We start from the raw sequence: 25,944 nt of genomic DNA, 5'->3' as shown, positions 1-25,944 counted from the left end.
AGACGCCGGAGCTGCAACGTCGCGGCGCACGTCGACTCGCGCACGCACGACGAGTGCATCCTGCACTTCCTGCGCCTGCCCATCGAGGACCCCTACTTGAACGACACGTCTGCCAGTGAGTGCTCGTTTACTGCTAGAGACGCCGGAGCTGCAACGTCGCGGCGCACGTCGGCTCGCGCACGCACGACGAGTGCATCCTGCACTTCCTGCGCCTGCCCATCGAGGACCCCTACTTGAACGACACGTCTGCCAGTGAGTACTTGTTTACTGCTAGAGATGCCGGAGCTGCGATCATCATATGCTGTGATCATTAAGTTAGGCACCCACATCTTCACATTGTAAGTATCTGACGCATCTCATGAAACGAATCGTAGTATTGTTTGTATAGAAAGCCATACAAGTGCAGTACGGATAGCACGAATGTTTCCGTCGGCAATGACGATACTGATGTGCTGAAAGCATGGCCAATTTTGCTTTGACAGTTTTAGAATTATTGGTAAAGAAAATTATACCTAAAGGCCTTTAAATATAGTCCAATATTCAATAAAATTCCGAATTCAGAGCAAATTTAACCTTAAGGATTGAGTTTAAGGTTGAATTTGCAAATACGACTACTGGAATTGAGTTCCAAGAAGTTATGTTTGGCACTTAATAGGTGGGGACGTTTTTTGGTCGCTGATTGTACATCCACTTTTTAATAGAAGATCGATGGCTGAAAGGCAACTTTTGCTATGCGTGCCGATGACGAACACTATGCAGGTAGCATAGTGTTCGGTTCGATATTCCATATGAAATACATTACGAAAATTCGAATGAGAATGGCGTGAGACGTTGGCAATCTGATTGCTGGCAGTTGCGTCGGCAAATCTGATCGCTGCTGATACTGCGGACGCGTAGTATAAAAATCGATGTCTGATACGATGCGTCCGATAATGTGGACGCCTACCTTTAACACGTTCGCTGCGGCACTGATTTTTCTGTACTTCCCTCTGGTGCGGTACGAGATTTTTTGACCTCATAATAAAACTTTGTAGTGTGGTACGAGGTTCATCGACCTCGTAATTCTTGAAGACGCTAGGTGTTCGAGGTCAATTGATCCCGTACCGCAGCAAACGTGTTAATACTCTGATTATGTATGTAATCTTACTTTAAGTAGCGAATTAAAAAAATACTGCGTCAGTACTAGCTGCTTCAGTGTACATCGCTGTTCGCAGATTCCAACGACGCAATAGTAAACACTGAAATATAAAATCAAAAGTGGTGTTGCTGATTTTATATCATGTTAGGGTATTTCAGAACATTTATATTTACAAGAGACTGTTTAATACATGTTGAAATTTTCACATAAATTAAATTAAAATAAATTAAGACTGAGAATGGACAGTGGACATATTATTGTCTTTGCCTTCGCTGAGACGGGGTCGTTACCTGACCGGTACTATCACTGGGGAGCCTGATCTCGATCCGAGCCGGCTTGCAACGGTTCTACGGCTGATATCGGATTCCAACGCCACCTCTTCAGATCCATAGCTGTTGCTCTTTCTTCACCCACTCCTTTCTTTCTGAATTTCTGCTACACTAACATTTAATATAAAATTGTCGCAGGCGGAGTGTTGGGTCCGCTGGCGTACCAGCCGATACCGTTCAGCAAGGTGGGCAACCCGGTGATGAGCACTGTCGCCTTCCTCGCCTCCGTAGTGGACCCGAGGATCGCCTCCAAAGCCACCAGGGCTGCGATGGACGAGTTCGCTGCCATTAAGGTAATTCATCATCATCATCATTATCATCATCATCATCATCATCATCATCATCATCATCATCATCATCATCATCATCATCATCATCATCATCATCATCATCATCATCATCATCATCATCACCACCATCATCATCATCATCATCATCATCATCATCATCACCATCACAATCACAATCATCACCATCATCATCATCATCATCATCATCATAATCATCAACATCATCACCATCACAATCACAATCATCACCATCATCATCATCATCATCATCATCATCATCATCAACATCATCACCATCACAATCACAATCATCACCATCATCATCATCATCATCATCATCATCATCACCACCACCATCATCATCATCATCATCATCATCACCATCACAATCACAATCATCACCATCATCATCATCATCATCATCATCAACAACAGCCTGTTAGAAAATAAATTTTATACTAACAGATATGCTATATTAGATGTTACAACTGTAATGATGTCAATATACGTAGATACCATGAATTGTAATTCTTTATTCTTAAAACTAAACTAAAATAAATATTAAAGTTAAATAAATAAATTGATTTAAAAACACCTATATTGACATAATTCATGTGTCAAAAAAAATTCAAAAGATTCTGGTGAATGGAAAACGAATGAATTTATTTTTGTCAAAGAATGTAACCCTAGAGTTATGGGAAATACTCCCGAGTACCCTGTATATATCATTGTGAAAACCGACAAATAAGAACCTGCTGTATATGTTTGTGACGCAGGACGAGGTACCGGCAGCCATGATGGAGGCACACGTGAAGGCGGCGGGCGCGCACGGTCCGGCCGCCGCGCTCGCCGCCACCGGCATCGCCGGCACCGCGCCGCCGCCCGCCGCGCCGGCAGCGCCCGCGGCTCCCACCGGTGTGTTCTCACTTAGTAGTAGTACGAGAGAAATATATACCCTCATCTGTGTTCGTGGGAATGACAAATAAATTATAGAAAATATTCACATTGCATATAGGTTGCTTATACTACAGCCTTTCTTGATGAGTACTGTTTACCAACAAACGATTTAAAAATGAGGATATAAATCACTAGTCATTTCACACCTAATAACAATTATAATTAACTTGTCCTTAAATTAATAAAAATAAATTTGATTAATAAGCTTAAACCAATTAGATATGGTTAATATATTTTTATAACGTTTTGTATACAAACCATACATAATTTAAAATAAATAAGTTATGAAATGACATACGTTTTCTATCTTCATTAATTTATTTGTTGGTAAACAGTATTCATCAAGACAGGCTGTAGTATAGCTATTGTCATACCCAGTCCTAAATAGTCTTTTCAGACTAATTAATAACTAATTGATAATTTGAAAGGGAATGGTAAAATTGGTTAAATTAAAAGACAAACAGCTCTTTTTAAACATTTATTAAGTTTCTTTTCTTCTTTTGAACGATTAATTTAATAAAATAATAAAACTAAACAAGTTATTTATTAAAAAAATATTAATACATTACAATCTTCTTCAATCAAGTTCGCGCTTTTTTAGACCGCTGCAATATATCAATCAGTCCTGGCGCCTTTCAGGCTTAATTCGAAATTTATATATTTTTTAGAAGTCAAAAAAGAAGGCGCTTAATTCGAATATAAAATAATAATAAATACAATCTTTATTAATCAAAAATAGATACAAAAGCCAAGTATTTGATTGCCTGTGGTCTCCACACTAGATCTGTATCGTGAAGACCAGAGTGGAGAATATTATATATTTATTAGAAGTCAAGAAGGCGCTTAATTCGAAATTTATATATTTATTAGAGGTCAAAAAAGAAGGCGGCGACTCGAAACCTGAAGCCATGGAAGTGGACGCCGAAGGTGAAGCCAAGGTCAAAGACGAGCCGTCGGAAGCTGCGCCGGCAGAAGATGTCAAAGAAACGAAAGACGATGCGACGCCGCCACCAGGTTCGTTGGTATTTTTGAGATCTTATTAACACTAACTATTTAGGCTAAACAATGACACTGATTATTATGTTTATGTTAGTACCCGCTAATGATAGTTCTTTTTTTTCTTTTCTTTTTTTGTTTGTTATTTATTCTTTTTTAAATATTGTTTATGTGTTAACCATGTATATAATAATTATGTATGTACCAGTGCACAGTAAAACCAACCTTGGTTTGTGTTAATGGTTAGGCTTAATTTAAATATGTATTTTGTAGAATAATCAATTAAAAAAAAATAGAAAAATGTCGTCCAATGACGGCGGAGTAGTCACATCTCTTTCGTCTCAACCCAATGAAAGATATAGCAGTACTTCAGATTGTGCCGCTATTTGATGATATTTGTCAATTTCTCTTCACGAGACATGTCGATAGTCGCGTGTTAGGTTGACTGGCGTATATTTAACGGACTATAAGACAAAGTTTTTCATGTTTAATGATTAGTAGTAGTAGTAGACTAGAAGGTTTTATTAGTAGTAGACTTTTCGTACCAAAGCTTGTCTGGTGAAGTAGCCCTTGCTTATTTCTGCCACCAAGAATTCACCTCATCATCATCATCATCATCCATCATCATCATCATCATCATCATCATCATCATCATCATCATCATCATCATCATCATCATCATCATCATCATCATCCATCATCATCATCATCATCATCATCATCATCATCACCATCATCATCATCATCATCATCATCCATCATCATCATCGTCGTCGTCGTCGTCGTCGTCGTCGTTCGTTGCACTGGTGATTATTTAATGACGACATGACTTGTGTATATAGAAGCTACGGCAGCAGTGGACGCCAAGCTTCAATCCGCGGCGGCCGCGTCTTTGGCAGCTGCGGCGGTGAAAGCCAAGCACCTGGCCGGCGTCGAGGAGAGGAAGATTAAGTCCCTCGTCGCTCTGCTGGTCGAGACGCAGATGAAGAAACTGGAGATCAAATTACGCCACTTTGAGGAGCTGGAAGCCACGATGGAGAGGGAGAGAGAAGGTCGGTATTTTTTTAAATATTTTTTCGAAAAATATTTGCCATATTTTTAAATTAGCAGACGCCCGTGACATCGTCTGCGTGGAATTTAGTATTTCACAAATCTCGCGGGAGCCATGGATTTTTCCGTGATGAAAAGTTTTGAATTCAAAATTAAAAAAATATTGAATTTGTTATAAAAATGTGATAAATGAAGAACTGCTCGATCAATTTTGTGCAAACTTCACATAAACCATCTACTAAATAGTCTGAACAAAACCTTAAACATTTGGTTTGCATAGCCCGTTCTTGAGTTATAGAATTACAACGAAAAGTGGCATTGATTTTTATAATTATACTAGCGGACGCCCGCGACTTCGTCCGCGTCAAAGTCGATGTAAACTTTCAACTACCCCTACCCTAGCCCCACCCTACCCTATCCATACCCCTATCCTACCCCTACCCCTACCCTACCTTACCTACCTACCTAGTAGAGATAGATGTGTAAAATGTTATATTTTTGCTTGTAACAGGTCTGGAGTATCAGAGACAACAGTTGATACAAGAGCGGCAACAGTTCCACTTGGAGCAACTAAAGGCTGCCGAGTTCCGTGCTAGGAATCACGCCATACAGAGGTAACATTTATTAAAATATCAGATGTCAGAAATAGTAGTCTGAGACGGATATGACGTCGTCCGACACTAGGTGGCGCGACTTGTTTCGTAAAGACTAGGGAGTTAGAGAGGGGTACCGACCTGTTGGCGGGAATGACTTGCAATATAAGGCGTTCGTCGGCCGGTCGGTTTCAGTGTGCTCGTGGCGTGTAATTATTTATGGGTTACTTGGGATAGGCGGGGAGAGTGACTAAAACAGATATATTATACGGGGTGTTAGGGAGTATTTCCCATAACTTCAAGGCGTTGATGATGAGTCCACTTATAGGGGCCAAACTGCATAACTAATATTTTTTTAACTAAAAAAATTTAAACTTTTCATGTTTTCATACAAAGTAATTCAAATAATTCCGACTTACCATGTAATTCACGATTTTATCTATCCTTGCATTTTAAAATATTAAAGTTTGGCTACGTCATAATTATAAGTTGCGTAGGTTCTAATCTGGTCCAGGGCATGCACCTTCAACTGTTATGTGCATTTTAAGAAATTAAATATTACTTGTTTCAAATGTTGAAAGAAAAACAGCGTGAGGTAAATTTGCATACATGAGAATTTTCTCAATTCTCTACGTGTGTGAAGTCTGCCAATCCGCATTTGGCCATTTTTGGACTTAGGCCTAACCTCTCTCATTCTAGGGGACTCGTGCTCAACAGTGAGCCGAATTTGGGTTGTTAACTCAGACCAATTATTGTATAGGACCTGCCTCGCTAGACGTTACTTTTCTGTCAAAGTGTATGATCAACGATCTAATGCGATTATAAAAACTGTCTCTATAGAATCTATGTTAAATAGTTGTAATCGTGTTCGTCGGTTAAAGAGCTCCGTAAAAACACCTTTTTGTGTAATTGAATTGTGAAAAAAACGGACAAAAACTTCTAGTTTAGTATAAGATGTATACAAAATCTAAGCTCGTTTTCCTCAGAAAATGACAGACAATTTTGTTCGTGACTATGAGTGCGATACAGGTCCTTCTATAATTGGTCTGAGGTTGTTAATGATAATGATAAAAACATATTTTTTCATACAGGTTACAAGCGGAGACGGGAGTGACGGTGCCTGGCGGGGCAGTGGCGGGACCGGGCGTGGCGGTGGCGGGGGCGGGAGGTGCGGTGGCGGGGGAGGCGCCCCCCGCTGACCCCGTGCCGACTGTGGCGCCGCCGCACCACGCGTAGACTCACTCGGAACAATATCTCGACCATGTATAGTGCGACATAAAAGAGTAGTGAGTGCCAAGAACAACTTCTTGGCTCTCAATTCAAGTAGTGGCATTTGCAAATTCAACCTTAAACTCAATCCTCAAGGATGAATTGGCTCTAAATTTGAGATTTTATTGATCATTGGACTATATTTAAAGGCCTTTAGGTATAATTTTCTTTACCAATAATTCTAAAACTGTCAAAGCAAAATTTTTCCAGTTTTAATTTGTATTTGAAATGTCTGCATCCTTGCCGTGGCTCGTGCGCTCTATCTGCCTAATATTCTTTAATCTGTGGTCGTATCTACAAGTATTTTGGTGTTCCCATGGATCTTATAAAAAATGTTTCTCATATTGGTTTGCAAATTGTAACTAAAAAATAATAATAAAGTTCTAGAAGTAAAAAGGAATGCTGAACATTTTCTTTGGTCACATACAGTTTAATTAATGAATTATAATTAAATGTAATCTACACGCATTTACCGATAGTAATGATTAACTTTATCGGAGTTCACTGTTAAATGTAATTTGATTAAAATAATGCATGTCAGCAAAATTATATTAGATTGTTTTAACCGACTTCCAGAAAGGAGGAGGAGGTTCTATGTTCGGCTGTTGGTTTGTTCGCTTTTAGTTTAACTGTTGGAGTTTACTCCTTGAGAATCGATTTTTTATATATAGTTAGCCCTTGGTATGAAAAAAATATAGGCAGTAAAATTTGATGAACGAATGACAGCGTTACGTTTTTATGCGCAACCTATTCCGCGCACCTTTCAGCGTAGGCTGCCCCCAACAGCGTGCATATGCGGGCGTGCACGTGCGGTCGCATGCTAGCGCACGCCGCGGCCTGCTGCACCCCGGTTGCGCACCTTTCACTTTTCAGGCGTAGTATTGAGACGTATATAGTGTATGCTGCGGGGCAACATACACATATTTAGACAGTCGATCTGAAAGAGTAAACTCCATTCGTGCGTCGGAGCTGACACACACTTTTATTTAAATTACGAATATATAAAATAAGTTTAAAGGGTATTTATAAAACGCAGTGTATCGCTGCGTTTTATAAATATTATAGAAAGCTCGGATTTCAAAAGATAAACAAATATTGTATTGCGTATTGCTGGAAACCCGCCAACATGCATTGTAGACGCATGTTGGGCTCGCTATTATAAGTAGGATGGCCTAGGCCCTGTCGCTATAATGGGCCGTTAAAATAGGCTGATAATAATGACTACAGTCTGGCAAGTTCGTTCATGATACTCCCATGATATGCGGGCGACGGGGGGAAAGATTTCGCGGGTGTGAAATCGTGCTTGCGGGGAAGTGAGGTGCATCAGTCGTGGGCTTTTCATTCATCGCTACACGTCCCCCGGCCCGCTCGGACCATCGGTGTGAGTGTTATGAACGAAGTTGCAAAGCTATACTAACACTTTATTGACTGACCTTAACCTCGTATATATACTAGACACAGTTTGACACGTAGACAACTAAATTCTCAAAATTGTATGTCATTGAAATATCCTATATACCACATCACCTGTCATACGTAATACTATATTGAATTAAAAGTACCAGGTACCAGGAAATATTAGATTCGCTTTACTGTTTCAAATTGGTCTGAGAGACTGTAATAGTCACACTTACCACATTAAATGGAGGCTCAAAAATTTGTCAGCTCATGCTCCTACAATAGGTAAATACGGTAGGCAATTATGGATATGGAATTTTGACTGTGGGCGCTTTGGTATGTACGGTTTCAAGGATCCAGAACCTCAACTATCAAAGTGTAAAGTGTATTTTATTTTTAATTTAAAAAATATGTCGTCATTCGTCAATCATTTGCCCCCCTACCCTGTGAAAATCATCGTTATTTTTTTTTTATGAAAACTTCAATGGTCTCTACCGAAGGGTTACTATGACGCTAGACGTCTGGCGATTAGAGACACAATTGTTCATGACGAATTTGAAATATTTAAAAAAAAATATATTTGAATAATCTGTGACATTACAGGTTATGTGATTTTTTATGTTTACACCGGAAGTATAGTAAATTACCATCTCTGTATTTTTGAGATTCCAGGAAAACTGTGAGCCACCAAACCATTTAGATCGTTTTGACCAAAAAAAAGTACTATAACGTCACATAATGGCGGACAGTGTTCGGAAAAATAGATAAAATACCCAATATTTTACTCGAATTTTTAGAATAATCTTTTACTATTTTTTTTATTAAAATTGGTATATTTCGGACCCTTATTTCAAGTTCTATACGAAATTAATATTGTTAATGTTAAATTTGATATGAGTCAAGTACCCTATTGTCTACTGTACGTACAATCGTAGGAGAATAGGCTAACAAATTTTGAGCCTTCCAAAAATGAAGCATGTCTAACTATCGCAAGCTCACGGTCAATATATCCGTATTGGTTTATTTAGAAACACAAAATATCCCAACAAAATTATCTATTTATGACTAAGTATAATGATGATATAGTTAAATAAGCTTTAAGGATAAATAGCTGTTATGTTCAATTAATTAAGTTTAGCGTTAGGAATTACCTTTACGTCATACTTTATCAAATAAAAAGCTATGGAAGTCCGTATGTGTTTTATTCCGTGTTGTCATTTTGCCCATTCATTGGTTTCACAGCCGTTGCCTATTGGAAAATAAAAAGAAAAATATTTACAACGCAGGTGGACTGTAGCGAGAATAGTTTTTTTTTTTTTTTTTTTTTAACTTTTTCTAAATCATTGAAAGCGATTGTTCACGATCGTCAAGTGAATTTTTTAATTTTGCACTGAAAAGATTAAATTTATTAACTTTAGTAATTTGTGAAAATTTTTTAATAATGTGTAAATCGCATATGTTTGTTATTTTATTGTATTGCGTTGGTGTTATGGCTAAAAGTAAGAATTCATTGCATCGTTTTAAAATTTCTATGGTAAGTTTTATTAACTATTAACAATCAATTTGTCGGTTGATTATATTTCTATTAAATAGCTTGTGTATTGAAAATGTAAAACATACTGCGCAAGTGAAATCTATACTAATATTATAAAGCTGAAGAGTTTGTTTGATTGATTAAACGCGCTGATCTCAGGAACTACTGGTCCGATTTGAAAAATACTTTCAGTGATAGATAGCCCATTTATCGAGGAAGGCTATAGGCTATATTATCCCCGTATTCCTACGGGAACGGGAACCACGCGAGTGAAGCGCGCGGCGTCAGCTAGTTGCTTTATACATTTAGATTTTGAACTAGTTGCGCGATTTTTGTTTTACTCATTTGACAGATCAACACCGATTTGTTTTAGTTTCTGTTTTTAGTCGACGGCCTCCATGGCGCAGTGGTGTGCGCGGTGGATTTACAAAACGGATGTCCTGGGTTCGATCCCCGACTGGGCAGATTGAGATTTTCTTTCTTTGTCCAGTTGCGGCTGGTGGGAGGGTTCGGCCGCGACTAGTTACCACCCTACCGTCAAAGACGTACCGCCAAGTGATTTAGCGTTCCGGTACGATGCCGTGTAGAAACCGAAAGGGGTGTGGATTTTCATCCTCCTCACAAGTTAGCCTGCTTCCATCTTAGTCTGCATCATCACTTACCATCAGGTGAGATTGTAGTCAAGGGCTAACTTGTAAAGAATAAAAAAAAATAGTTTTAGATCAAAACTTCTGATTAGACATATGACTTGCTGGAATAAAAAAAATTGCTGTTTTGAAACAAAAATTTCGTATTCGTAACATGCAATCTACTTATTACAAGTTAATTATTTCAATCTATAGTAATATTATTAAGAGGAAAGTTCTGAAGCTACTGAACCGATTTGAAAAATTCTTTCACTGTTGGGAAGGTTATACATTATCTCTATTCCACTATTTTATCTCGGTATTCTATATCTACAAGCCGTGATAGCCCAGTGGATATGACCTCTGCGCTATGCCTTCGATTCGGAGGGCGTAGGTTCGAATCCGGTCCGAGGCATGCAGCTCTAGTCCTCCAAATTGTGAAAATTAGTAGGTAGGTACATACCAGCGGCGAAGAGTTCACGCAAGCCGATTCCCGACGGGTTACCTTTAAAATGTATGCATATTCATTGTTGTACTGTATCTAAATATATGAGAAACCGGAGTTTGTATCACGCTATATGAATTTCCCTTTCTTTGGGACGGCTGACCTTCTAAATTCTGTCCTTCGGTACTGGTACATACACATTGTTTATCAGACGACTCAAGTGATAATGAAAGTAATCGAGTACTCCTATCAAGAAATAATGATTGCTGATTATAGGTATCATCGGGCACGTCCAACAAACCCGCCCGCTTCACGCACGCCGAGAGCCCGGTGTGGGACGCGGAGACGCAGTCGCTCTACTTCACGGATGTGCATCTTCAAAACGTGCACCGCCTGGATTACGTCACTGGGAAAATATACACGAAGCATATCGGTGTGTTTGTTATAATTATTACAATTTACCTCGTTGATCCTCTCATGATCAAGTCTACAGGACGCTTATAGGCCGTATAGACTACTTTAGTACTTTAGGCGAGTAGGTACGAACAATTTTTGGATTTCGTACTCGACTGAAATACTAAAGTAGTCCGAACTAAGCACTAGGGATGTGGGCAGTCAAAAAATCTCTAAGATCCAGCATTATCTGTTATTCATTGTCAGTTTATCAGTGTTATGAAATAAATGATAGATAATGTTCTCAGTGACACATTACAAATAGGTTGCCTAGTTTAATTGCGACCAAACACATTTTTAATACAAAATCTAGGAAACCATGAACTGGACTAAAGGTAACCTAACACAGTTAAAATAAGCTTTCACTTGACATTAGACTAAATAATTAATATTACTTAACTATTTAAATCTGGCAACCCCATAGTTGCAGTGTGGTTTTGGGTATGTTCTGTTAATAAGTATACGACTATAATTTTATTAGGATTAATAATAAAATTATAATATATAATAAAATAAATATTATAAGGATTAATATTCAGCCGCAGTTTATCTAAGCAATTTTTAATATAAATTTTTAAATGTGCAATAATATTTTCTATCATTTATTTCATATTCCAATTACATAATAACAGATGAGGGTAGGTACATACTTCTTATGCCGGATCTCATACTATAACTGGTATATTTCGTACTTAATCCACAAAATCAGTTTTAGCGGTGCTGCCATCTACAGGCACAGTGAAACAGTGTATGTTATTTTAATCTACCGATAGATGGCGTACTCGAACTTTGAAACAATCCCTTTTTGTACTCTTCAGAAACCTTGCGAGGCAGTTGTGCCTGAGACTCATAGATGGCGCTTTATTTTTTATTTTTGAAAGAAGTTTTACTTCAGTCGTGTGGTCTTTTTTCAAACCGGCTTCAAAAAAGGTGGAGGTTCTATATTCGATGCATATTTGTCGATGTTTTTTAATAACATTGTTACTGTTTGAATTGTCAAGGTTACGGGCAGGTGAACGTGGTGACCCCAGTGTCGGGTTCCAAGCGTTTTCTAGTAGCGGTGCGTTCAGCGCTTTATCTGCTGGACTGGGACAAAGCCGACGACTCTGCGCTGCGGCTGCTCACTACAGTGGACCACGGGCTGCCCGATAATGTGATAAACGAGGGCAAGGCGGACTCGGAAGGAAGGTTTTGGTTCGGTAAGTAACAGTGGCGAAGGATGGAATTTTGACCAAGATAAACCGTACCAAAGAAAAGGAAATTTATACCGCTTGATACAAACTCCGGTTTCTCAAACATTCATACATGCATTATAATAATGAATGTATGTATAGATTTTTATGGTGGACTATTGGTCTAACCCCTTTCATTCTTAGACTCGTGCTCATCAGTGAGCCGAATATGGGTTGATGACTATATGGATTTCTAAAAGGTAACTCGACGGGAATCCGCCTGTATGGACTCTTCGCTGCTGGTAAGTAATATGTTGGTGCTGTGGGTAGCCTATGTAGCGTAGGATCACGATGTTCTGGGTCGGGCTATGATATACGAAGTTTTCTTTATTCTAAGAAATTTTTAGTCAAAATTTTCAGCCCGGAGTTTGGGCATTTGGTGGTGCTACACCCACGTGCATCGCAGAGCACGTAAAGCCAACGGTCCCGGTCATTAGGTATCACTTAGAACTGATTTCACTAATGAGAGCTACATTATCAATATACTATTTTTGTGTTAAAATGAAAATAACGAAATTGCCCGTACGTGACGTACCTACTATTTTCTGATCACTTTGAAGGTGGTGCCAACATTAACTAAAGCCGATTACATCATAAAGTTTTAGGGTTTAAAGACAGTTCTTTCCCGTGGAGCCTGTGTGTCGCCTCACGACGTCTTGGGTCGGAATATGAAATAAGGAGCTTTTATTTTTTTTATTTTCAATAACATTTCTCAGCCTAGATTGGGAAGTTGGTGGAGTTACACCTCCGTACTCTACTACTCCGTTATTGGAGCAGTGTGATGGGTGTAAGTTCTATATTCTCGCGCCTGTAAGGTGAGAGGTCTTACCCAGTAGTGGAACATTAAAATAGGCTGATAAAGATTCTAAAACATCTAATTCATTTTTAGCGTTGAAATGATTTCAAATAACCTTGCCACTATCAATTTGTCAAGGTACAAAGGGTCCTCAGTCGGGTCACCACGTCCAACCAGACAAGGCGGCGTTCTACAGCATCAGTCAAGCCAGCTTCAGCCGCCCACGAGCGCACCTGCGGCCGGTGACCATCTCCAACGGGCTGACGTGGGCGCTCAACAACAGTGTACTGTATTACATCGACTCGCCCACGCAGAAGATTGAGGCTTTCGATTTTGATCCGGAAAATGGGGAATTGAGTAAGTAGAAATACAGTAGAAGACTTAAGACGATCACGCTTAAAACGATTTCTCGCATAATACGTAATTTTACGCCAGTCCCTACAACTTGAAGACATGTTTTCATACATTTTCTAACGCTTAATATGATTCGTCATCCCATTTAATACGCCTTCATGTCACACGCGTTTAACCAAATGCGACAAATTAATTGCAACAGATAGATCAGGATATCATAAAGGTACTTAAACAAGGTTGCAGGATAAGACTAATACATGATATCTCAAAGAACTGAAAGACCCTGACAGTAAACAACCCATGATATGATGCGATTCTAAACTGAACATTTTGAAGATGCACTGCAAAAGTAAAATTAAGTGAAAATTTCGTAACTGCTAATGCATCTAAATCTCTGTCATACCAGAATAAATGATTACTTTAAGTAGCATAATTAGGTAGTCCTTACACCAAATACAATAATTTTCATAACCAATACCTAATAGATTTTAAAAAAGTTAACCCGGCGGAAATCGGCCTGTATGGAATCTTCGCCGCTGGTAGGCACTAACTACCAGAATCAAGAATTTTCGTAGATAAAAAAGTTAATCGTCTCATCGAGATGAAGCTGCTCACGAAAAAATTAACTCGTTATAAATCAGGTGTAAAAAATGTTCTACGGATCCCTGACTGTTATTTATAGTTTGCAATAATAAAATGATTCCCTTTATCAGGCGGGCGGAGAACAATTCTCGACATAACGATGTACGGATACGAGGACGCTATCCCGGACGGCATGACCATCGACAGCAAGGGACATCTGTGGGTGGCCATTATGTTTGGGGGCACGGTGAGTTACGCTGTTTTTGTTTGATTAAATCGAGGGATTGCTAAATTACGTGTAAGCTCAATTTGCTATTGCTGCAAAGAAAAATTGAAAAATAAAACCCATTCTCTCTCTATTTCATTCTCATTGCATGCTTCGGATTTGACGTTTGTCTATTGCCCCATCCACGAATATACGAGTAATAAGTGCTTTATGTTCTGTGCCCCCCCCCCCCAACTAATTTTGATACAGAGGGGCCCTGTATCAAAATTAGTTAGGGGCAAGGCACCAAAGAGTAGAGTAAGTATATGGGAAAAGAGAGCCCTCTTCAGAGTTTTTTTCGCGGAAATATTGAACTCGTAGCGACCTCTACAACTTGCATCCGAACTAAATCTGACTATATATAGATATACCTATCCATGCATATCTACTGTTACACCCTTTCATTTCAAATGTTTCAATACAATTCCCGCCGCTTAACTTCACTAAGCTGAAAATATGGTAGGCTGCCATATTACAGTAGCAAAGAAACACGGTGAAAACTGTATATTTTAGGGATTATGTACTAACTGAAAGTATATTATAATTTTTATAATTCGGCAAAATATTTTCAATTAGTACATACGAAATATTAGGATAAGTACATAAATGAAACAAAGAGAAATTTTATTATTTTTTATTTTTGTATTTTTTATGTTTGTTGTAATATATTTGCGCCGCAATTTTAGTGTCATCGTCCGATTCTTTGTATGTTATTTTTCCACTTAAAATACGGTTAATGGATCTACACCAACTGTTTATTATCAAGCATATAGATTTATCCGTAATATATTCTTTACACCTTTCCCCATGTTTACTGCAAAAAATGGGGAAATTGACTAATAGATTTGTAACAGCTTTTATATTTCTTTTTGTATTATTAATTGGCACATCTTTTTTTAAAAACGAATTCGTTATATTTTGTATGTCATGGAAACAATTTTGCATTGCTTCATTTGGATAGCATAACCATTTTTTTTTTTCATATTCCTTCGCTTTAATGAAAGTATTATTAATTTCATTTTTATTTTTGAAGTCTAACATAGAATTTCTGCAGCTTTTACAAGATTTTACAATATTTTTTAAACATTTAGTCAGGACCCAGCCACATACGTAATTTCTTTGCCCCGCGTCTGGTTCAAGAACAAAATCGTTTATTAAATTTTCGTTTAAAGGAATATTATTGTCCCCAGTGGAAGCAACAGGAGCATCTTTATTTTGCTTTAAAAAAAAATGTAGACTCTGGAGGCATTCATTTACGTCTTCTTCACAGTTAGCTCTTTTAGAGTGTGGTAAATTGTAATTATTTAACAATAAGGCTTTGAATGCCCCCTCAAAAGAAATTGTATTTGGAGAATTATTTCTCGCTCCATAGCTCCTGATGTTCCCAAAGAAATTTTCAACTGGGTCCTGATTAAAATTTCTGCTTAATACTGCATCATAACCATATTTCTCAAATAAAATTTTGCAAATTGCTTCCATGCCATTAATCGTTTTTATTAAATTTGTTACAGATGGTACACTTGTTTCCACTAACCGTATTTTATTTCCAGACACTTTTTTTTGCAAAAATTTTATTGACTTTAGTGTCACTTTTGCTTTCATCCATAGTTCATGGTGCGGTGAATTTTTTCTAATTGCTCCTTTGTAAATTTTACCATTGGGTATATTAAATGTGCTGACATTAAGGCTATCAAATATTTTATCGATTAGAAGAGTTATATCTACTAAATTATTGCATTCTGCAGGCAGGTGTCCTCTGGCCACCAAATGGTCGGTAACCACAGCCATACTGTGGCTGAAAATCTGTGTAGCAGATTTAACCCTCATTTTGTTAATTTTTTCGGGATTAATGTGTTCTTCAGTAATTTTATTAAGCAAACGTAGCTCTCCACGCGCTTTATCTGCTGCATAAACCTGCTGGTAATAATCCCACTTTACTAATCTACTTTCGTTCTTATAATTATAAATCATATTTTTGGTAATCAAATTATTTCGAATACCTTTTATTAGATGAGGAACATCATATAAAGGTATTATTTCGTGCCCATTTACGGAAAAGATGTCATGTCGCCATTCTTTGCCTTCTTTTATAAATGACTGTCTAGTGTCACTAATTAATTCTGTTATTGCGCTTACATTAACAGGACCTTGGTCACACACAGTGTTAAGAATAATAAGTCCACTTTTTAAAAGTTCTGTCACAACAGATTTAATGAGGATTTTCAATTCGATTTTTTGAAGGCCACTTGTAAAATAATAAGCTACAGGCTGTTTAAAATTTTGTTTTAAGCCCTTTATCATAAAGACAAGAGCATGATCAGCAAATTTTGTACTTTTCGATGTGGCAAACCCTTCAATTTTATCTTTTGCCTTATCAAAAAAGATCTGGGGTGTCAAAGACATTTCGTCGAATATAAGGCTGCATAATCTGTCAGGAATTTCCTTTTCAAGGACAGTCTCTTTAATTTTTTTAAATAAAATGGGATTTATACCGGGGCACAGTTTTATGCTGCTTAGCAAACGTTTCATTGCTTTTGATGAGGGCAATGTAAAATATTTATATAATAAGGAGTAGCCTTTTGGACTTTTTTTATACAGTGACAAGGCAAGTATTTTCTCTTCGAGTGTAAACCGTCTGCCCTTAGGTTTTTTCATACCCTGTAATTGCATATGCACAAATAATTGCGCAGGTGTCCTCATATTCTTAATGACATGTTGAAATGCTACATCATTGTGCAATTTTGTTGCACTTGCCAGTCTGGCTTTAAAAGACTTTGTTTTTTTCCTCAAACAGCTTATTTCTGTTTGCAGATGCTTGATTTTTCTTGAAAAGGGTTTCATCTGGATGATGTCATAAGATGCTGAGACCTTGGAACCTGGAAAATAAATATTTATTTACAATAACAATTAGTAAAAAACAGGAATCCATACAGGAAACCTGATGTTACTCATATGATTTGTTGTAGATGTTTTGTTTTGTTATCTGTTATTAACTAGAAATAGAAACTGCCCACCAGTTTCTTACAATATATTTCTAAAATATCACTGAAAATGTTAATGTCTATAACTTCTTAACCAATAATACTGAATAATTGCCAATTATTCTATTCTAGTAGATACCAATTTATTATAGGTATAAAGAAACTCTCAATCTGATATTTTAGAAAACCTAAAACCTTTTGCATAGTTTCAAAGATCTAAGCATACAGATAGCCAGAAGTAAATTTATTTTATGCTGTTTTAAGATATAACTTACAATGATTATATTAATACAATAAAGTTAAAAGGATGCGAGTGCATCCTTTTAACTTTTTTGAGAAAAGTGCATTTCGAAAATCTGACGTTTTGAGTCTAAATTAAGGGCTACAGGGTTACAAAGCTGCAAGCGTTCCAGGCTGGTTGAATATTTCTGATGATCGACATTTTTTAATATTGCCGCCTCACTCAAGTATTTTCAAAAATTCCCTTTTGGGCTTGAGGTTCCCTACAGTATGAAAATTTCAGTAAGTCCAGAGTCGGGAAGTTTATGGTGCTACAATTTCATGCCTCGGATAACAGGTTGGGCCATCTGTACCTGTCACTATCATAACATCTGTTAGTTTGTTAATTCATTAATAGATGAATAATCATTATAAGACCACCAACCCGCGTTATAGCAGCTAAGTTTAAGTCTAAGCTCCTTTCCAAAAAGGCTTGGTTCTGTAGTGAATTGACAATGAATAATGATAAATAGAAATATTATTTACCTTTTTCAAATGATTTCCTCATTGATTTGCTAGTTGTGCTATAATTATGTTCCTGCATCACATTTGATATGAGTACAAAGTCTGAAACAAATGTAAACAGAATTACACTTTATCATTAGAAAAATCCATGAAAAATCTACTTTAATATTATTTAGTTACTAAATATGTAATAAGAAATTAAATTACGTGTCTTAAACAGTGAAGTAAAACATCGTGAGGAAACCTGCATACCTGAGAATTTTCTTAACTCTCTATGTGTGTGAAATCTGCCAATCCACATTGGGCCAGCGTGGTGAACTATTGGCCTAACCCCTCGCATTCTGAGAGGAGACTCAAGCTCAGCAGTGAGCCGAATATGGGTTGACAATGAAAGTATGAAATAAAATATTTCATCAATATGTTTAAGATGAAGTCAATATTAAAACTTTAAACTATTATGAAATATTTAACCAATATAATATTATTAAACCAATATAATATTATATTGTGTTGTCATCTGTTTAACTTAACATTCATCTGCCACTTAGCTAGCCTGATTACACAACATAGATTTAAAAAACATCTATACTTCTTTGTATAGAATAGGCGCCGAAAGTACTGAACTGATTTAAATGGAATTTGGCACAGAGTTAATCTAGAGCCTGAGAAAGGATATAGGCTACTTCTTAGTGCGCAAAAATGGCAGAACTTAACATTTTGCTCCTCCTTCCTTCTTTCCTATATATTTTCCGATTTTACTCTGGATCAACACATAAGCTACTTTTCATCCCTGAAAAATCCATGGTTCCAGCGGGATTTATGAAAAACTGAATTCAACGTGGACGAAGTTGTGGGCGTCCGCTAGTGATGTATAAATAAGTATGTAGTTAAATAATTAACGAATTAATTATTAACTAATATTTTTGTCAAATGCTCCATTTGTATGGGATTTATTACAGTGTTGTAATGAAACAGTTGAAATATACTATCATGGCCGACAGGCGTTTTGGCTCAAGCACATATCACGCAGCTGAAATTGTGGTATCAAAAACTGCTAGTGTATAATAAAAAGTACCTGTATTTGAAGCATTGGAAGTTGAAGATTGCTCGATAAGCTTGTTGCTGGAACTCTCTGCAGATTGTTCTGAAATTGTAATAAAATCAAATGAATTTCATTATAACCTTCAGTATACTATATTTATATAATCTTAAAATTCTAAATTTGTTTATTTCAAGTAGGCTTAGTTTATATCCACTATTAAAACATCCTATTTGTAGTGACTCTACCGCCTGCTCAGAAGGCAGTCACTTTCTTCATTGTTTTTGTATTACTTGCAAGTCCTGTTTCAGTTGTGCTTTAGTCATTAGGCTTACAACATTGACAATTTAAATAGTAACCAGAAGTAACCTATTAATAACTAGTCAAAATCAATGTGCATTGTTTATCAACGAACAATAATAAATAATAGTACCTGTATTTGGAGCTTCCAATGTTGCAGGTTGAATGATAATACTGTTATCACATTTTGTGGCAGATTCTTCTGAAATAATTGAAAATTAAATTATATGTAAAGCTTGTAACTGAACAGGTTGATAAAGTGTTGTTATAAGATGTTATTTAATTAGTTTATCACAATATTTGGGGAATGCACACAAGGGCCATACAACATTGGCCTAGAGAATTATATGGAGATAATAATAATATGATGTATAAAGAAGGATGTGGATAAATAATTTGCGTAATAAAAGCATTTTTCTTGAAGAAAAATACATTTTTTATCACAATGGCAAAATGTTCGCCAGTGTGAAGTAACATTTGAAGCTGTGTATTTTTTTGTATACTTTTTTTGTTACCAACAAGCTTAACAAACAAGAAAACGAACAAACAAACCAATCGTAATCCTTCCAAAATATTGTAAAACTCAGGCTGTATGTTCAACGATCTTAGCCTGTCCACAACAGGGACAGGCTAAGATTGTTGTGGATAAATTAAAGATGAATTAAAAATGGCATAAAACGTTGCAGCAAACTTTTATTGATGAAGTAATGATTTCATTATTAAAGTAAATCGCAGGGTGGTTAAGGTAGGCCTGGGCCTTTTGACGGCCCTCCATTTATAAGCCTTATGTCCTGGGGTCTAAGTGATTTAACATCCCAGTACAATGTCATGTAGAAACAGTAAGTGGTGTGGATATCGTCACCTACTCCTAACAAGTTAGCCGTCTTCCATCTTAGATTGCATTGTCACTTTCCACCAGGTATGATTTCAGTCAACATTGATTGTATTTGTTGACTATGTATCTGACTGCAAAAAAATTTTGAATACAAAGGCTATAAACATTATTTATATTTAGTTATTAAAATCAACTTTATCAGTTTTGAAAATTTGCAATAAACTTGAATATAGTTTATTCTACCTTTGTTAACCTCTGATTTGTATTAATGAGATTGAAGTGTCCAGTTTTCTGTATAGGAAATGAAGCACCACAAAATTCCTATTATATATGTACCTACCTCTAAGATGAAGTGACGGAACAGCCAATGCATTAAGCCGTTTATTCCGGTTTCTATCTTGTTCAGTAAAATGAATGTCACAGATCACTTTCTTCTGGTAATGCTCATAATCAGATGCTGTGGTTAGTTTGCCACCAACTAGTTTAACCCAAGCTTTAAAACGCTCAAGGCATTTATTAGCATTAGGAAAACGATGCATTGGGATACCTGAAAATGACAAATTGAAAATTGTGAGTTGTATTGAAAAAAAATAGATAAATGTATATATAACCTAAGTTTAGAGACATTTGTTTTAAAATTCAATGGTTTCTCTGTACAGGTATGAGGTTTATAGTGTGGTAGAGTGAAAAATTCCACACTGAGCCTGTGACAAAGGTTTAAAAGGAATCTCTAAGACACATTAACACTCGTGACTTGTTTTGTTCTACCTACCTAGCTAAATTTGGTAGCATCCTAGAGCAGGTTTGAATAGCCATTCCTTTCACAATCACATTTAACTAACCATAGAACCATTTATAGTTAAGTATTTTATTTTATTATAAGAATAATTAATATATTAATATATATTAGTCATGGTATTTATTCACTTTTGTAGTCTCTGCAAAAGAAGAATATGTTTATTCTCCCATGATGTTCTAGTACCATTAGCTACTATCAAACAAGGGGGAAATCATTCTAATGCAAACCCGAGATGTCAAATAAGACATATCCTTTGGAATTGAATGATTTTTAAGGTCTATTAATATGGTCTAGTCAAGTGAAGTGCCTAGATTTGAATATGGCTTGCTTGTGAAACAAATGTATCAATAATTTGCCAGCATGCAGAAAACATATAATGCAAAGGATTTTTTTGTTATTTTGACTTTTATGTTTAAAACGACTTACAATACAAAAATATAATGCTCTTACCACTGGGAACACATCCAAAAGCGCACAACTTAGGCATTTTGAGTCACTGTTCATAAATAACAATAAAAGCGTCCTTTCGCAATACTGTGTAACACTATTTCGGGGCAAAATCACAAAAAGCAAGGCGGAGGAGAACAAACTCAACTCAACACACTTTTTTTGAATTTTACAACCGAAATACACAATGGAGAGATCAACTAACATGCGCACGCACAGAAAGAAGTTTCACCATTGTATTTTGTCAACCATTTTGATTTGCGATAACAAAAATATTTTGTTTGTTAGAAGTACATTGCCAGAGTTAAAAATATTTTTATTAAAATAGATTTCTTAATTACTGTTTTATTGATTTCAGGACATTATTCTATTTAAACAAATTTTATTTAACATTAAATGATTATTTTTTTAATATTTCGTAATTTTTCAAATATTTTTTTTTTAAAAAACGACATCTATCGTGTCGTATAAAAGTTATTAGTTCAGATGCAATCTTTAGATGGCGCTATAAAACATCAAATCTACTTGAGTAGGGGACTGTCACCCCCCTGCAAGGCACGCTACGCCACTGAGAATAAGGCACCATTATAAAGTTAAGCAAATCCGTTCCTACAATAGATCTCAAGTACCTTCGCTTAGAATTTCCGTTCATCGCTACACGCCCCCGGCCCGCGCGGACCATCGGCAGTGTTACGAACGAAGTTGCCAAGCTACAAATATAGAACATATTACATAACCTAAAGTAAAACATTGCCTATCTTGCCTAAGCCGTTCCAACTCGAATAGAGCAATATAGTGGCTCTAAGCTCCATACCCCTCTCCTGACTTAATAGTGGCCTGTTAAAATACGCTGATATTAATCTGCAGGAAATAGTAGTCTGAGACGGATATGACGTCACTCGATCTCGTGTTGGTTGTTCTTGTTGTGTAATTCTGTACGGGTTACTTGGGATAGGCGGGGAGAGTGACTTGAGTGGAAAAGGGGAGTGTTTGTTAACAGTCAAAGGCGCCTTTAAACCTACACACAACGTTCACAAGTGCGTGACTCAAGGTCATTCTCTGTCATTCCTAGGGACTTATATTATTATTACTTATATTAAGTTGTCCTGACAAATGTTGTCGAACCTTTGTTCGACATTGGTTTTCGTATTTTTAAATCCACTTTTGAACCTTCTGCTAAAAAAATATTAGGTAATTTACTAACGTATTGGGTGTAGAAGTTTAATCAATTGAATCTATCTGGATTTTCAGATCCTGCACATAGATCCAGACAAGAGGGAGATAGTGTACGGCTACAAGCTGCCAGTATCACACACCACGTCTCTCTGCTGGGGGGGGCCGGCGCTCGACGAGCTGTTCGTCACCACCTCCAGATACAAACTGAAGGAGCCGCTGGCCGGCGCCATATTCACGATACGGGGGACTGGCAGCTACGGTGTACCGAGTTATGCGTTCAGATTCGATAATGCTGACAACTATTAACACGTTCGCTGTGGAACGAGGTCAATTGACCTCGTATGTCTAGTGTGTTCAAGAGTTACGAGGTCAATTGACCTCGTACCGCACCAGCGGAAAGTACAGAAAAATTTGTGCCATAAAAGTTCCAGCATAATTAGCCTTATTGTGTTGTGTTTGTTGTCACTTATTTGTAGATTCTCTTTTAACAATCGCTAACGCTTCGAAAATTAAAAATTAATAGGAATGACATCACGTCTATGGTCTATGGGCCATAGTATTATATGGCCCACGTCTATGGGCCATATAATACTAGCGGTTTACAACAGTAAGAGCCGTTGCAATCATCACCGAGGGGTGGTTCAATCCTCACCCCATTGGTCTATTGTCGTACCCACTCCTAGCACAGTCTTTCCCGACTAGTAGGGGAATGGGAATATTGGTCATATTATAAAAGATATGTCAAATATTGTTTATCAAAAAAAAATTGTTTTGGTTGGCACTCTTAGGGCTCCCACACACGGGCTACCGATCACAACAACAAAACGCCGCTACCGGCATTTTCTGTACTTTTCATACATTTTATATGGACTCGCCACACCAGTTGACGCCAGTGGCCGCCACACGCTACAATCGTCGCTGCTCGCTTCTTGTGGCCCGCACTGGCCATGAAACGCCGATACAAAACGTCGCCACACGCCATTCGCGCGATTATGATACTGCGTGATCTTCTCGGACCAAGACGCGTTTGGAACCCTCGTAACTTTAATTTTAAGCTTTCGACTATTATTACGACCATTTGATTAAATTAAATTATGACACAACTTGTCTTTTCACAAGTGCTTGTAAACTAAGCCTAATTGAAATAAATAAATTTAGAATTTTATGTATGGGTTAAAAAAGTAGCAGCCACCGACCACAAGTATTGACCACCGGCCACAAGTGCGCGCTTCAGCTACTTTTGTGGCCCCTTCTTGCTTGTAGCGGCGTTTGTGGCTGTCGCGTGTGACCCGTGTGCGACGACATTTATAAACGCTGCAGGAATGGCCGAAAAGTCAAACGTTTTCCTATTATTTATATTAATTGACTGCGATCTCAACTTATAAGAAAATATAGTAGCGAGCTTTTAAGTTTATTCTACCATACCTCTGAAAGTTGCTGCTAAATATTTAATTTAGGTATTTCTGTAGTTTTATTAACCGACTTCCAAAAAGGAGGAGGTTCTACGTTCGGCTGTATGTATGTCCAGCGATAATTCCGTCTTTTATGGACCGACTTTGAAAATTCTTTTTTCGTTTTGAAGGGTTTGATTCCAGGGTGTCAGGATTTGATGTCAGGATCTGATGATGCCATCCTGGAGAAATTGAGAGGAACTTTCACAAATCGTAGAGACGGCTAGTGCGTTTGTTAGTGTTTCCATAAGATATTTTAAACCACTACAATTTTATGAAGGTCTGGAGTTGCTCTGATGATCAGTTTGAAGGCGGTGCCAAGCCAGAAGAAGCAAACTAAACTAAAAAGCAAGAGATAAGAAGTTATTTCTTGGTTTTTAGTTTAGGTTAATTTTTAAGTTGGAAGTCGGTTGAATTTTTTTTTATTATATTTTTCTGTTATACAAATCTTAGATAAGGAATAAAAATAAAACGTTTTGTTGACCAGAAATAATTTATTTGCGAACATGAGCTTACGCGAATATTTTAACAATACAATGTACAACATTTTGAATCCGTCACAAACTTTACTATGATGCACCACAGCCCCTGTAGCCAACTGACACGTCCATTCTCTTTCTACGATCGCAAACGCTTCGAAAACTAGAAAAATGTATGGAAATGACAGATGTTGATCACGTGACCTGTCGATAGCAAATGTCATTCCCATACATTTTTCTAGTTTTCGAAGCGTTTGCGATCGTAGAAAGAGAATGACGTGCCACTTGGTTATAGGGGCAGGTTAGGTTCCATAAAACCATACCATAAGCTTAAGTTTCTCTGGACTATTCTCTATCGACTCGACTATAATCTATGCTATATATATTACTCGATTATAGCCACCGAATTTGATTAATGGTTTTCTATAGGTATGGCTAGGCAATATATATTTTGCTTTACATGATGAAGTTGCAATATATTTTTTCTACTCCCATTTCGTAATCTACTGAATATAAAACCTCAAACCATATTCATTCGTAAAGGTTTGGTAATGTTCATTATCACACGGGTAACCGTGCTACATACCGATTTTTTTTTAATTTTTTAACTAGTTCCATGTCATTCATTCATTAGACTACAAAAACTCAGGTTTCCTTATAAGGTACAAACCTAGGACGCCACGCCGATACAAAAATCGCCCATAGTCAATTAAAATATTATTTACCAAGTTTCATCAATTCTTTTATTTCTTTTATCATGGTCGTAGAAAAAGTATTATATGCCACTGCACGTAATTAGCGATTGTAGCACTCACGCTACAATGGTCCCCATATACCATGACAGTGGCATAAATAATACTGCAACTTCATCGTATGAAGTGTCTATAGTTTATTAAACTTGGTTGAGTTTATCCTCTAAAAGACACTGAGTTAGGAAATAACCTGCCAGTTAACATTAACAACAATTACGTAAATTAATATCATAATAGACTAATAAACTATAAAAAATACTCCATCTTATTTCTTTAGTTATATATAATTGACAGTTTTTAAAATATTTCAAAACATAAGACGCCATTTTTCTTGATTAATATTGAAAATTACTTTGTCTCACTGCCATGTTCCGCTCTATCTGCCTATTTTAATCTGTGGAGCCTTCATAGTAAAGTTTGTATATTCTCGGGTATTATATTAGACTTCATTCAATAGATTTTTTAACAAAAACACATCACAACAGCGAAAGATGACTAGAGTAAAATTGTGTGAACATTAACACTTGAATATTAACGTAAAAATAGATAAACATTTAATAAGATCCACAAAGAGATATTTAAATAGGATTTTGAAAGTTTCCATTTAATCCAATATAATATCAAAACGAATGCT

The 25,944-nt window shown here is 36.9% G+C and overlaps 2 protein-coding genes across 2 annotated transcripts in view; both read left to right on the top strand.

Annotated features, from left to right (window-relative positions):
• The window catches only part of LOC112047383 (SWI/SNF complex subunit SMARCC2), a 41,559-nt gene extending 32,348 nt beyond the window's left edge, over positions 1-9,211 (top strand). Inside the window, exons 15-20 of the mRNA XM_052888387.1 lie at positions 1,606-1,760; positions 2,534-2,672; positions 3,585-3,728; positions 4,553-4,762; positions 5,272-5,374; positions 6,445-9,211. Coding sequence (XP_052744347.1) covers positions 1,606-1,760; positions 2,534-2,672; positions 3,585-3,728; positions 4,553-4,762; positions 5,272-5,374; positions 6,445-6,589 — 896 coding nt within the window. The 3' untranslated portion in view covers positions 6,590-9,211. The remainder of the gene's footprint in view (positions 1-1,605; positions 1,761-2,533; positions 2,673-3,584; positions 3,729-4,552; positions 4,763-5,271; positions 5,375-6,444) is intronic.
• A 99-nt stretch (positions 9,212-9,310) lies between these two features.
• On the top strand, positions 9,311-24,600 carry LOC112047369 (regucalcin). Its single transcript, XM_024084480.2, has 6 exons — positions 9,311-9,554; positions 10,902-11,058; positions 12,080-12,277; positions 13,245-13,463; positions 14,174-14,289; positions 22,704-24,600. Exons 1-6 carry the CDS (start codon positions 9,462-9,464, stop codon positions 22,932-22,934), a joined length of 1,014 nt encoding a protein of 337 aa, XP_023940248.1. The 5' UTR covers positions 9,311-9,461; the 3' UTR covers positions 22,935-24,600.
• The last annotated feature ends 1,344 nt before the right edge of the window (positions 24,601-25,944 follow it).

The sequence above is a fragment of the Bicyclus anynana genome, chromosome 22, assembly GCF_947172395.1.
Source record: "Bicyclus anynana chromosome 22, ilBicAnyn1.1, whole genome shotgun sequence".
NCBI classification, from domain to species: domain Eukaryota; kingdom Metazoa; phylum Arthropoda; class Insecta; order Lepidoptera; family Nymphalidae; genus Bicyclus; species Bicyclus anynana.
The sequence above is the reverse complement of the archived record's forward strand: the minus strand, read 5'-3'. Positions and strand labels throughout refer to the sequence as shown.